The following is a 14,035-nucleotide window of genomic DNA, read 5'->3' on the forward strand; positions in this document are numbered from 1 at the left end:
AAGTAGGTGACTATGCTGTTCTTTGAGGTTTAAGTAGATGTTAAAATCTGTTATGAAGTAATGTTCTTTGGCTCGTGAGTTACACTGTTACACAGGGAAGATTTGTTGACCTAGTAAAATAATACACAGGTAGGCCTGGGTGCCACAAATTGAACTACAGAAAGGTCCTCATGCAGTAATATGCAAAATGATATAAATTATATGATGTAAATTATAATGCACCAGCTGTAAGTATGATAGTGTTCTATGCAATTGTCCCTTAACTGTGGCTCGTCGATTAGCACTGCTGCCTCACAGCACCAGGGACCTGGGTTCAGTTCCAGCCTCAGGCAAAGATCTGTGTGGAGTTTGTACATTTTCCCAATGTCTGCGTGGGTTTCCTCCCAAAGTTTAAAGATGTGCAGGTCAGGTGGATTGGCCATGCTAAATTGTCTACTGTGCCCAAGGAATGTGTAAGTTAGGTGGATTACCCATAGGAAATGTGAGGCTATAGGGATGGGGTAGGTGGGTGAGTCTAGGTGGGATGCTCTTTGGAGAGTCAGTGTGGTCCTGTTGGGCTGAATGGCCTGTTTCCACACTGTAGGGATTCTGAGATGTCCAGTACAATTTCCTATCTGCTCCAAAAGGTGATAACTGTCATTGTATGCAGACCGAAAGGAATAGATTTACAAGTAAAGTAATACACAACTAGTTTCCGGTCATTGAAATTCTTAAATAATTGAAGATCAGCCCACAAAGGGGTAAAGTGTCTTTTCAAGAATGCATTCCTTAGGCCATTTATTATAAGACAAAGTTTCTGAATTAAACAAATGACCTTCACAATGTGATGGCTGTATACAAACATTGGAAAATTCTTGTATATTTCATAAACAGTTGTCAAAGAGACTGAATTGTATTAAGGTGCAAGATAGATATTCATTACTTGTCTTAGTTCAAATGCCTGTGAATGAAGACATGTCAATTTCAAAGGCATAATGGATATTCTGTATGTATTGTCATTGACGATATGATATTCACACTTTATCCTTTACCTTATTTATTTATATTTACCCCATTTACAATTTGATCAGAATGTAGAACAAAGCTTCTATACCTCGGCTAATCAAGGTAAAGCAACAAGACCATCTTGAACTGAGGCAAGGGAAGTTAATAACGATCTTAAATCATCTTTAGTTTCACAAGAAACCTCTTTATCCAGAGTGTGGTTAGAAGGAGTTGTTCAGGTGAATAACATGAATGCACTCAGGAGCTAGTTATGAGAGAGTACTAAAAGATTTGCTAATGGAGTTGAATAAAAAGTGAGAAGTAGCTGCCACTGAATATAAACATTGGCATGCGCAAGTTGATTTGAACAGCCTATGTCAGTGCTGCCCATTCTTTGAAAATTTAATTAATTGACGACTTTCCTAACACACAAATCAGGGACTTCTTTTCATCTAGACTTGGCTTCAAAATTCCAGAAGTCTTCCTTATTTTCATGTGAAAGCGCTGCCTTTATTGTACCCCAATTTTTCCATGTATACTAACTACAAAAGAATTCCATTGTTAGAAATACTGAACGGTATTGTTAAGATTTTGTCTTCAACAAATATGTGAGTCAGTCATTCCAATTTTTTTCCGTTTTCTTTGGCTTTTAACCGGAATGGGAGAGAATAATGGCTAAGAAAATTCTTTTTGTAATCTGAAATTACTTCTTTTTGGTGTAGTATCTATTTATTAAATAACCATTGTTTAGTAATAAGTGCAGTCCTCAATGACTATGTGGTTCTTTTTCAGGTTAAAATGTGTTCACAAGTTATATAAAGGAAAAGAGAAAAAAGTGGAAGCACTGAAAGGTTTGTGTCTCTGGTAACCTTTTTGCCGGGGTTCATTATTAGTTTTTGTACCTGAGCAATGGCAGATAATATTGCTTAATTCAAAAATTAGGAACTGCTGTGCCTTGTCAATGATTACCAACATATGTTCGGAGATAGTAAAAACTACTGATGCTGGAGTCGGAGATACCGTGTTGAGCTGGAGGACCACAGCAGGCCAGGCAGCATCAGAGGAATAGGAAACTTGAAGCTTTGGTTGGAGACCCAAAACATCAACTTTCCTACTCTGATGCTGCTTGGCCTCCTGTGTTCCTCCAGCTCCACTCTGTGCTATACATAGCTATGTTTATTTTTTGTGCCTGTAAATTATTAATATTCTTTAAATGACTGATTTTTAATACTATTTGATGTTAGTAAGTGTCTTTTTAGCTGTAACGTACCATGTCATTTTGAGATATTTTACCTTGAGTTAAGTTTATGAACAGCTGTTTCCTGTGATGTGACACAGGCTATTCATTGTAATTCAAAGCTCCTTTTGCTCCTGTTCAGCTGACAAACATAAATAGAACTTTAGTTTTGAAACTGAGGCTTCCTCTATTTCAGCATTTTCTATTTTCTCCCTAGTCTGTCCAATTGGCTCCTTGAATGTACTATCATGGCAATAATGGGGAATCTACTCTCAGGCCATACTATAGCTTTTGCTGTTAATGATCTGTGATGGGACATCATAAGAACCTCACAGCAAATTAGGACAATTGAAGATCAGAAGGGAGATGAAGAGAATTTTTTTCACACATCATTATGATTTGGAATTCTGTGCCTGAAAGATTGGGGGTTGCAAATTCAATAATAGATTTCAAAATGGAATTGAATAAATATGGGGAAAGGGTGCAGGTTGGAACATTTAAATATTTCTTGCAAAGAGCATGTACAAGTTCAATGGACAGATGACCTTTAGCACTGTATGAGTCTTTGAAATCAGATCTATGGTATTTGTGTTTCTTGTCTGCCCTGGTTCAGAATGGATAGGGCCTTCCTTGGCCTCATAGTTGGTAACTGTTTCATTAGGACTGAAAAAATAAATTTGACTTTTTCCTAAGGGATCAAAAAGAAAAAAAAATGAATTTAGAATGTTTTATGTGTCTAATATACTTTATTTCAGGTTTGTCATTTGATATTTATCAAAATCAGATCACAGCACTACTGGGCCACAGCGGAACTGGGAAAACAACATTAATTAGCATTCTCTCTGGACTGTGTCCTCTGTCAGATGGTAAGATGGAAAGCATTAATGCCACACAAAGAGCAAGATCAGAAATAGTTTTACACCATAGTGAATCTGCGTACATATTAAAGCTAACAAAAGCTGAATAACTACCTTAAGAGTGCTGATATAGTTGAAAATGCAGTGTGCCGTCTTCACAGTGAGAATGCATGGTATGAGTTATATTAATTAGAAATATGGTTATCCTCTGTTTGCTACACAGAAAATGTTATTTTCAACTCAACCAACATCCCCCTCCATCCAAGCTAGGAACATACTTGATATCTGTGCCCAAAGACTGATGTGTTTGTACAAAGGAAGTTCTGGTTGTGAACTGGAACCTAGGCTGAGATGGGGCTTGTCTGGAGCTGGTTGATACATTCCTGCATTTTTCTTCATACTGATTGTAAGGCCAAACTTGCAGAATGCATTGAAGAGCAAGTCCATTCAGAACCAGGAATTTGCAACTAACAAATTAGGCCACATATCTTCAGTGATCTTGTTTTGTGTTTGGAATCATCTCAGATTGATCAGCTTCACAACCATGCAATATCTGATTATGATACCACAATCACCAACATTGAAGGCATTGAAGACCATAGCTGAATAAATCATGCTGAAAGGGGCTGACACTAGCATACAGCTCTGTTTAACTGCATTATTAGGAATGTGTCAGGAGACCCATCATCATTCAAGACGTGTGCAAACATGACTTCATGAAACTGTTAAACAATTGCAATGAATTTCATGGGGCAGCCAAATTTCTCTAGTACCTTCCATAGGCCCTCACAGGTGACACCATCAAAGGTTGGCCAGGCCAACACATGTTCTGTTCTGAGCTTTTCTCCTGAATCTGAATGACCGCATGTCAGGTGCTCTTCAATCTTTGCTGAAACTGCACTCATTCTCTGGCAGAGCACCTTGGTTGATATATTACACTAGGCAATTCAGCAGAATTTTGGTGAAGGTTTCGCTGGTAATGGAAATGATGGAGATAATTCTGTGAAAGTTGCAAGAATGGCAAGTTCCTTTCCAGTTGTAAAAGTGGATAATGGAGATATCTTTGAACTCTTTCTGGATGGCTCCTTGTTCTAAAATAGACCAGAAGAGTTATGAGTATCTTCCCCAATTTCTGACCTCCAACCTGTTGACCTCAGCTCACGTAGTGGATTTTTCCTGATAGACGTTTGATAGTATTTGTTGTTTCCACCAGCATGGCTGGTCATCAAGAGAACGTTTGTTGGTGTGGTCTGTGACACCTTGTTGCCTTTTCTTTTCTCATTGATGGATGAAGGCTAATTGATAAAAGTGGTTGCAGTCAAAGTACACTGCTAATATTACTAGAATTTATGCATTTTCTGCAAGCAGTATTGACCTGTCAGCACCAAGGATTGGTGATGGACCAATAGATTGAGACCCATAGACAAGTTCCGGATTATCATAGAATCTTTAACCAGTCTTTGCTTGTCATGCCTCTCTCTGACCTTGCCTTGGACAGTCCTGTAGCTACTTCTGCAGACGTCAAGCTTGGATAGTGGTGACTTGTCATTGAGGTAAATGTAGAGTATAGAACAATATAGGCCTTTTCAGCCTACAAAATCTTTGAGGTTTTATTTGTGTCCAGTTACTTCTGGATTATCTCCTTGCTTTCATTGAACCAATGATGCTTCTTACAAAAGGTAGGGCCAGGACCCTCTTGAACAATGGATTACACTAAATATTTGAAGGTTATGTAATTATTCTCCATGCAGTTGTCTTTTTTTCACTATAATAGGCAAATTTCAAGCTTCTCTGGGAAAGATTTTTTCCATAACTGTTTGAATCTTGAGACATTGAGACAGTTTTGGACCTTCTTTCCCTGGGGCAGTCTAGGTGGATGGATTTTGAATTTAACTTTGAAATAAGAAGATGGTAGTTGGTTGATTAGATGCCAGTGCTTAGAGTAGGACTTCAGCCCAGACATTTTGTTGCAATTGATAAAGCAGAAAATTCTGTTGGTGAGTAAGAGCTGATTCTCAATACATGCCTTCAGCAAGCAGTGTCAATTACTGTTTAACTGCGAAACCCATACCTTTCTCTTCCAATAACCCTTTGCCGGTCTGGTAATCTGCTTTGACTCTTGCATGTAACTTTGTTATGCAATGTTCTGGGACAGCCCCACGCAGTGCTGCAGTACCTTTGACTGCTACATACCATTTTTATACGCAAAAGGAGATCATACATTCTGTCATGTATACCCAACCCATTGTAAAATAACTTTCATCTCCTCTTATAATCGCCAACTTGTTTCTGAAATCTGTAGTTCCTTTGAATAGAAATCCTGTACATTTAAGTATGTTTTCATTAGACTAGCAAAGTGGATCAGATAGATTAGAATGCAAACTATCTGCAAAGTTGTTTTCTTTTTCTGGGATAATATCATTGCAGTCTGCGCCAACATTTGTTGGCTATCCCTAATTGCCTTTGAACTCGGTGGTGTCCTAGGCTCTTTCAGAGGGCTAATAAGAGTCAACCACGTAGCACTGAGTCTGGAGTCACATGTAGACCATGCCAGATAAGGATGACAGATTTTCCTTCCAAAGGACATTAATGAACCAGCTGCATTTTTCAACAATTGTTGCCTGGTTTTTATTAAACTAGCTTTTAATTCCTGATTTATTAATTTAGTTCAGATTTTGCCTGTGGTGAGATTTGAATCAATCTCTTCAGAGCATTTAGCCTAGCTTGCTGGTTTAGTAGTCTAGTGAAAATACCACAGTGCTCTTTTCCTTGAAGCTTATTATTAGAAGCCATCAGAAAGATTATGAAATAGAAATCCAGCCTTAAAATAAAAAGAATGATAAACATTTAATACAAATTTAATTATCTATACTCAAATTTCCAGCAATGTCCCAAATGCTGGATAAGCCTGTCTCTATAGATGGCTTGTCAAAATTCCAACGCTGAATTTACTAGACTAAAAGTGGGAACCAGATCAAGTCATTCTTACAAGTGAGCAATATTCAACCAACATTCTTTGCAAAAGACTGCATTACTAGCAAATTCTAATCTATCATCAACCTGATAATTTTTCATTTATTTATATGTTCGTCATGCTAGAGTAGAATTATGGTAGTATAACTCTCTTCGTTGTGTTTTTATGGTCATACTAATTCACTCAGTGAGTATCGTACCTATGCTACTCTGTTCTGTGAATAATAAGATTTTTTCAGAATGACATGAAAATATGCTAGTATTCTGAAGGTGAAAATTTATATGAATTACTATTCATTTGCATACATGTTAGGAAGCTGCTTGTATCAGGACTATGAGTAATAGGATTTAATGTGAGTTTTTCTTCCTGCCTTGTAGGATGTGCAACAGTTTATGGATACAGAGTTTCTGAATTGGATGAAATAATTCAGATCAGAAAGATGATGGGGGTTTGTCCACAGTTTGATGTCCTATTTTACAGTCTTACAGTAAAGGAACATTTGAAAATTCTTGCCATGATCAAAGGGATCACAGCCCAGGAAATTGATAAAGAGGTAAGTCTGGGAAGAGCATACAGACCCTTTTTAATGCTACTTCCTAATTCAATTTTGATGTTTGTTCCTTTGCAGTTTGCGTTTTTAAATTGTTATGTTTGATTCATGAGGATATAAATGTAAGAAATTAATCAGCAAATAAATAATTTTTGTTTGTACTTGATTAAAATAAAAATGGTCAGGTATTGGTCAAAGTCACAAATCTAACATTTATGAATTACATTAATGACGTTACAATAACGGACGTTACAATAATGACATCACAAATTCCGTTTCAGAACAGCACAGAAACCATATGTATTCATTTGAAAGTCAATCTTTTGCAAATGTCAGTCTCAAATAGTTTTTGGCTTTAAAACAAAAGATAATTTCTTACATACCTCATGTAAAAGTTGACCCTACTTTGAGGATCATAGTCCAAAAATATCAGAACCAGAGTACAATCTTTACAATCACATCAAAAATCTCAAGTCTTTAAAAATGTTGTAATTTCCAGATATCCTCCCATTTCTACTTATCGATTAAGGCAGGAAGAACATAGATAAACCTTAATTTTTGTGTTACAGTTAAGTATAAGAACTGTTTTTCAGTAAGGAAAAATAATGAAGTATCTTATAACTTGAAAAACAAGAACCAAAATAGGTTGACAGTGCAAAAGGATTTGAGGATACAAATGTACAAATCACTAAAGGTTGCAGAGACCATGACAGAAGCAATCTAAGCACAAGGGTTTATTTCTAGAAAGTTGCAACTTAAAATAATCCAAGCTAATGCTAGTACTGGACAAATCGGATCCCAGGCTGCAATCTGATAGAACATGTTTTGTTACCATTTTCGTTTTACACGTGGCACTAATTAACAATTTCAATAAAATACAATCCCATTAATCCCAACAACACTCCCTCTACAGTACTCAAGCATCAGAGAGAATTTCATTCTCTATCAAAACATAGAGCTTAATTTTAGTGCTTCAATTCTGAGTCCCAAGAATCTGACAGCGTCCTCCTTGAGTCTTCATACAACTGAACTTAGACTTTTTCAGCTTTAAACAACCTCTTCAGGATGTTACAGAAACAAATTCTGGATGGGAGCTTTCAAACTAAACTCCTTACTTTAAATGAGGTAACCTTTTTAAGGGAAGGCTGTTTTACACAGCTTGAAACATGACTTCTGCAAATTTGAACTGAACCTAAAAGAGCTTTTCAAGCGAATGGGTGTTTTCCCTAACCCAAACAATTCTCCCACTGCATCCCAAAACCAGCCCAGCTTGACCCCACCTCCCTAACCTGTTCTTCCTCTCACCTATCCCCTTCTCCCACCTCAAGCCGCACCTCCATTTCCCACCTACTAACCTCATTCTGCCTCCTTGACTTGTCCGTCCTCCCCGGACTGACCTGTCCCCTCCCCACCTATACTCTCCTCTCCACCTATCTTCTCCTCTATTCATCTTTGGTCCGCCTTCCCCTCTCTCCCTATTTATTTCAGAACCCTCTCCCCATCCCCCTCTCTGATGAAGGGTCTAGGTCCAAAATGTCAGCTTTTGTGCTCCTGAGATGCTGCTTGGCCTGCTGTGTTCATCCAGCTTCACATTTTGTTATCTTGGATTCTCCACCATCTGCAGTTCCCATTATCTCTGATCTCTCCAATTCCGTATCCTTCTAACTGAGGCCTAATTCACTGCATTGTTTTGTTTGTTCACTGGTGAAACCTCTGCCAGTGTAAACAAATTCCCATAGACCCTAAGAACTATATCTCTCAAGTATTTTTAAATAAACTATGGCTTCAGAAAGTCTTACAAGTTAAACATTAAATCTCTGCACGTACATACAAACATACATAGACCAGGCCCTGCATGTCTCTAGCTCAAAATTGAACCTCTAAAATAAACAACACTAAAACAGATATAAATCACACCTTCCATCACCAAGTGTAAATTAGAAACAGTCTGCTAAATTTGTATTGAACGTTAGTTGAACCTCACTGGAATCATGTGTAGGGGCTGGTAGCGATACCATAAAATGTTAGAGAAGCACTAGAAAGGTGCATAAAAGATTTTCACCTAAAGAACAAAGATAAATATAGCCTCACAGTTCTAAACTGTAAGGAAAGGGTGAATAGATCGGCTTGCTTCTGTTTTGAAAGGCAAAGATCGAAGGATGAACAGATTGAAAGTTTTCAAATTAATGGAAGGGTTTGATAGAAAATACACAGAGGACAACTTTTTTCCTGGGCTTCCCAGCAGTCTATGATTAAACTGAAATGGGGATAAAAAACCTGAATTGAATGTGAAAAATTAAAAAATGCTAATTTTCACTAATTGGCAGATTAGTGATCAGAGAGTAGGCATTCCTTTGAATTAAGAAGGTGGTTGAGGACTCAAAGCTAACTAGAGGTCCTCTAGATTGGCAGCTGGATGCCTTTCCAAGTAAATGATAGAGCATACCATGATGGAGTTGCCTTCTAACATTTTTTAAGTTTAAAATATGCAAAAGGCTGAAGTTCCATTGTGCCTTTCAGAAAAAAACCCAGGAGCACAGTGGTCCTGGAGACCTGACACTGCGAATTATGTATCAGACATAATGGGAACTGCAGATGCTGGAGAATCCAAGATAACATATAGTGTGGAGCTGGATGAACACAGCAGGCCAAGCAGCATCTTAGGAGCACAAAAGTTGACATTTCGGACCTAGACCCTTGGGTCTCCTAAGATGCTGCTTGGCCTGCTGTGTTCATCCAGCTCCACAGTTTGTTACCGTGAATCATGTCTCATCCATCATCAAGTAGAATGTTTCACAATGCACTGTCACCAAAAAGTCAAATAGGGAATTCAGAAGAAATTTGCTAGCACAGGAAGTAGAACAGATTCGATTATGGAACCACAGGTGAAGATATGGATAGAGAGTTTTGTGCTTTTAATGCTGTCCTGGTATGTAACAAAGAATATTTAGATAGTAATTAGCATCATGACTGATCTTTCTGTTGGTCAGTGTCGAAGTGATTTTTAGTTAGTATTTCTGAATGCATTTATTCCAAATTATTTTGAAAATAATCTTTTTTAATTTATCTTTTCTGTATTGCCTTTTTCAGGTGCTGAATGTCATAAAAGAACTGGATATGGAAGCAATTTTGGATGTTCGTGCAGAAAAACTCAGTGGTGGACAGAAAAGGAAACTTTCAATGGGGATGGCAATTTTGGGGGATCCTAAGGTGAGACATCAGTGGTGGATCTGTAGGTATGGTTAAGCTTTTTATTTCAATCAGTGATATAAACTTTCATCCAGTAATACTCCAGTTAGTGGAGTAAAAATTATAGTTGAAACGGCTAAAAAAAAATTTACTTTTACATTTCCAAAACTTCAGTCCCACTTTATCTGCTAGGGCCATATGACCTGCATCCTAGGCTTTGTTGCAAAGAGTAGAGGCATTATGTACAATGTTGCAAAATTTTTTGCATTCTGGAATGGTCCTAGCAGATTGAAAATAGCAAACAATACACCGTTTCATTAAAAATGAAAGGGATTCAGAAAGCAGGAAGCTCGGATAATTCAGTCAAATATCTGTAAAATGGTGATTGCTGGAATCCATTATTATGGAGGTTATGGCATTGTACTTAAAAACTAATGGGATCAAGCAGAGTCAACATGATTTAGTGAAAGGGAAATCATGTTTGTAACTAACTTATTTTTTGATTAAGTACATCAGAAATGGATAAAGTGAAACCTGTAGATGTCGGTGTGTTCACTGAGCTGGGAGGTTTGATAGCAGACGCTTCGGTCCCTTTCTAGGTGATATCCTCAGTGCTGTGGAGCCTCCTGTGATGCCATGCAGCTCCTTTCTGCACTGTGAGGGAATCTGTAAGAAAAGAGAACTGGTGTGGGCTAACATAGTAATATCGATTAATTAAGAAGAAACAGAGAGTAACAATAAATATCTTTCTTGGTTTGGCAAGGTCCAGCTCGCGGAATTCCACGAGGATCAGACCTGGCACCTTAACTATTTACAATCTATATCATTGACTTAGATTTAAGGACCAAATTTATGGTACCTAAATTTGCTGATGACACCAGACTAGGTAGGAAAATAAATTATCAAGTGGGTTAAATCTGACATTTTTTCACTACATGTTAGCTCTGGTTGGTTTATTTTGAGGGTTTGTTACCATAAGGTCCGGTGAGATTTATCTTACCAAATTTATATCGTTAACTTCCTGTCCTCGTTCTATGGTATCCTGTTGCTCAATACCGGCCCCATATTACCATATACCATTCTAGTCACTCAAATTTGTAGTGAACCCCAATTTTGCTCTAAAGGAGCTGCTTTTGCGGTACACATTGCTGACAACTACCAAGAGGCTTTTCATCAGATTTCCAATGAAAATATCCACAGATCCATTGTCTGTTCCATTCTCATGTCCTTGAAAAGAGACTGGTAGTTTTTGGTAACTGGATAGATTGGTAAATTAGTAATTATTTAGATTTTTGGGACAGAGTCCACACCGAGTGGTATGAGGCAGGAACTATACATCAGATTTACATGATGTAGATAAAGGGGAAAAGACTGAGAAATACAATTGTGATTAAGGCAGAGTGTTAAAAGAGACAAGCAGTAAAAGTAAAAATGGATATTTTATTTTCATAAAGTTAAAACAATTTTCCTAGGGAATGAGACTCCATTTGTAAAAAAAAATAATTTTCCAAGACTAAAGAAGTTGTTATCTGTTTATCATTTATAATATTGATTAAAAAACACTATTTCATAAACACAAACAAGGCCTTAACTTTGACGACTGTGATTGGTTCTCACCTTGGGTAAGTAGCCCAAATGCACACAATCATGCTGATTTCCGTACTGAGTCTGTCAGGAATGAAACAATGATGCATCCTGTGGAGGAGCAGGGCTTTTGGATTTCCACATTTGACTATGGAAGTGGAGACTCCAGAATAACATGTTATGACAGTGAAATCCAGACCCATATGTAATTGAAAGTGAATTGCTGAATCCTGTAAAGTTTCCTATTCATGTTTGAGCATAAAATGTGTAGGATTGTTTTAGTGTAGAATTTTATGAATGGCCAGTAAATTTACTTCCAATGGGCCAATATATTGATTTCCCTTTACATATTATGAGAAAAGTGCATCAAATAACATGGACCTAAAACGAAATCTGTTAAGACTCCACATAAGTAATGATTACAGTAAGGTCTGATAGCGCAGAAAGATTTTCATCTTTTTGAAATGCCTCACGATATTCCCCAATAAAACAACAAACTGCTAACCTTTAACGGCCAGTCCAAATAAACACTTCTCAAAGATATTCCAAATTATAGCAAATGTGAGCAATTCTCTTGTCACCAGTTATCTAAGCAGCAGTTCATTTTACTTCATAGTTGCTGGTTGTACGTTTGTTCTGTGCCATTTTAGCTTAAGGCATCGGATGGAGAGATAAAATAGTATTCCTGTGTTCCTTTGGTTCTCATTGTTAATTTTTTCATGTTTCGTTTGGCACTGAAATTTTAGCATTAATGGCCTTTTTATTTGAAGTAATCCTTCTCTGGTTGTGTTTTATTTAGCAAAATCACTGTTACAAAATGATTTTTATTTTCTAATTTCTTAACAGATGAGTTCAGAATAATAAATGTACCTCATCTATATTTGGAGGATGCTCACATCAACTATTTTAATGCAAGATTACAGTATTTATAAACTTGTAGCTTTTTCTCTGTAAGAAAGGATTCATCGGTTTTTCTACAATTTGGATAATCTGTAGTATTGCTTGTTCTTGCCATCTCAAAAGGTTTTGCTCCTTGATGAACCAACTGCTGGAATGGATCCTTGTTCTCGACAGCAGGTGTGGGCATTGCTGAAAAAGCGGAAGACAGGAAGGGTCATACTGTTGACCACTCATTTCATAGATGAAGCTGATATTCTGGCAGGTTAGTGCGGATTATGGCATTTTAATGCTCTGACTTGCCATGTTTAAAGAGCTTGGGTTTCCTCAAAATCTAATTTTCTCTTTAAAACTCTTTGTGCTGCTGTTAGAAGAAACCTATTTAGTTTCAAATCTCTTTTCAATTTGAAAGAAAGAAAATACACAAACTGTTGAAAAACAGTTTAGCAATGAAATGCAGTCGTAAACTTTGCTTCCTTTTATGTCAAAATAACGTGCTTATTTATAAGACACAACATACAGATCACCACCAGATCTGTTTAAATTATAATTTACCATTTGACTCTGGTAGTGCTCACTTAAATTTTAGGTGAACATAAGGATTTCACAATAGCAGATCATGATACTTATGGCAATATAATTGTCATAAAACCTTTGGAATTGATATATTCTGTGTATATTTGTCTGTCTTGATACAGATCGTAAAGCTGTCATCTCACAAGGGCAGCTCAAATGTGTTGGCTCCTCACTGTTCCTGAAATCAAAATTTGGTGTGGGTTATAACCTCAGGTAAAGTATTACATGTGTGTTTTGAGGGTTCAATATGAAATCTACTTAGGGGCATAATGTTGGGTAATATGTCTATTTTAGAAATTGTCAAAAGTTGACACATTTTTGTGTACATGTGATGCAGTTGCCGATAGAACAAAAACCCCGGCACCAACATAATTGCGGATGTTGCAAATCAGGAACAAAAATAGTAGTTACTGGAAAGACTTAGCAGGTCTGGCAGTATCTGCAAAGAAAAGGTCAGGGATAATGTTTCGGGTTTGGGGAAGGGTCACTGGACCCTTCCGTGCTGCCAGACCTGCTGAGCTTCTCTAGCAACTTATGTTTTTGTTCCAAAAGTCCTGGGATTTTGGGGAGTATGTGTAATAATATTAGGTTCATAAAAAGCAGGGGATGTGACTACAAATTATTTCTTTTAGGAATATTTTGTGTTGCCCAATCCTAAGAAAGCATCATACAGAGTTGGAATATATAACGCGTTAAAAATGCTTACCAAACTAGGGCATATTTTTTTAAAATAAAGTGGCTAATAGAAATGAGGGACAGATGCAAAGAAACTTTCAGAAAACAGTTGAACTTTGACGTTGACACTTCAAGCCTGATGAACCTTTTGCTGATATTGATATTCTTAAATGGAAGCTCATTTCCTTATTAGTCACTTCAGTGATGTCAAGTCTAGAAGCAGCCTGGAGTGATTTCACTGCAACCATTCTGAATTGTAATTTAAGCTCAAGTTAATTTGAATTGGTCATCTCCAGGAAATCATTGTATATGGGCTCTGGGATTCAGATTTCCAGCTGAGGCTGTTGTCCAAAATCTGGAAAAGCTCCTGGAATTTGAGACAATGCCCCCAGGCAGATAAAGGTGACCACACCCCCAATTCCTATGGATTTTGGAGATAATGGGAACTGCAGATGCTGGAGATTCCAAGATAATAAAATGTGAGGCTGGATGAACACAGCAGGCCAAGCAGC

At 37.3% G+C, this 14,035-nt stretch overlaps 1 protein-coding gene across 2 annotated transcripts in view; it reads left to right on the forward strand.

Annotated features, from left to right (window-relative positions):
* Positions 1–14,035, forward strand: part of abca5 (ATP-binding cassette, sub-family A (ABC1), member 5) — a 110,249-nt gene that overhangs the window by 49,605 nt on the left and 46,609 nt on the right. For both annotated transcript variants that reach the window (XM_048555449.2, XM_048555450.2), the window contains exons 10-15: positions 1,777–1,835; positions 2,977–3,087; positions 6,430–6,605; positions 9,693–9,812; positions 12,399–12,537; positions 12,971–13,061. In XM_048555449.2, the coding sequence (XP_048411406.2) occupies positions 1,777–1,835; positions 2,977–3,087; positions 6,430–6,605; positions 9,693–9,812; positions 12,399–12,537; positions 12,971–13,061 (696 nt within the window). The remainder of the gene's footprint in view (positions 1–1,776; positions 1,836–2,976; positions 3,088–6,429; positions 6,606–9,692; positions 9,813–12,398; positions 12,538–12,970; positions 13,062–14,035) is intronic.

This window comes from Stegostoma tigrinum, chromosome 22, assembly GCF_030684315.1.
Source record: "Stegostoma tigrinum isolate sSteTig4 chromosome 22, sSteTig4.hap1, whole genome shotgun sequence".
NCBI lineage: Eukaryota > Metazoa > Chordata > Chondrichthyes > Orectolobiformes > Stegostomatidae > Stegostoma > Stegostoma tigrinum.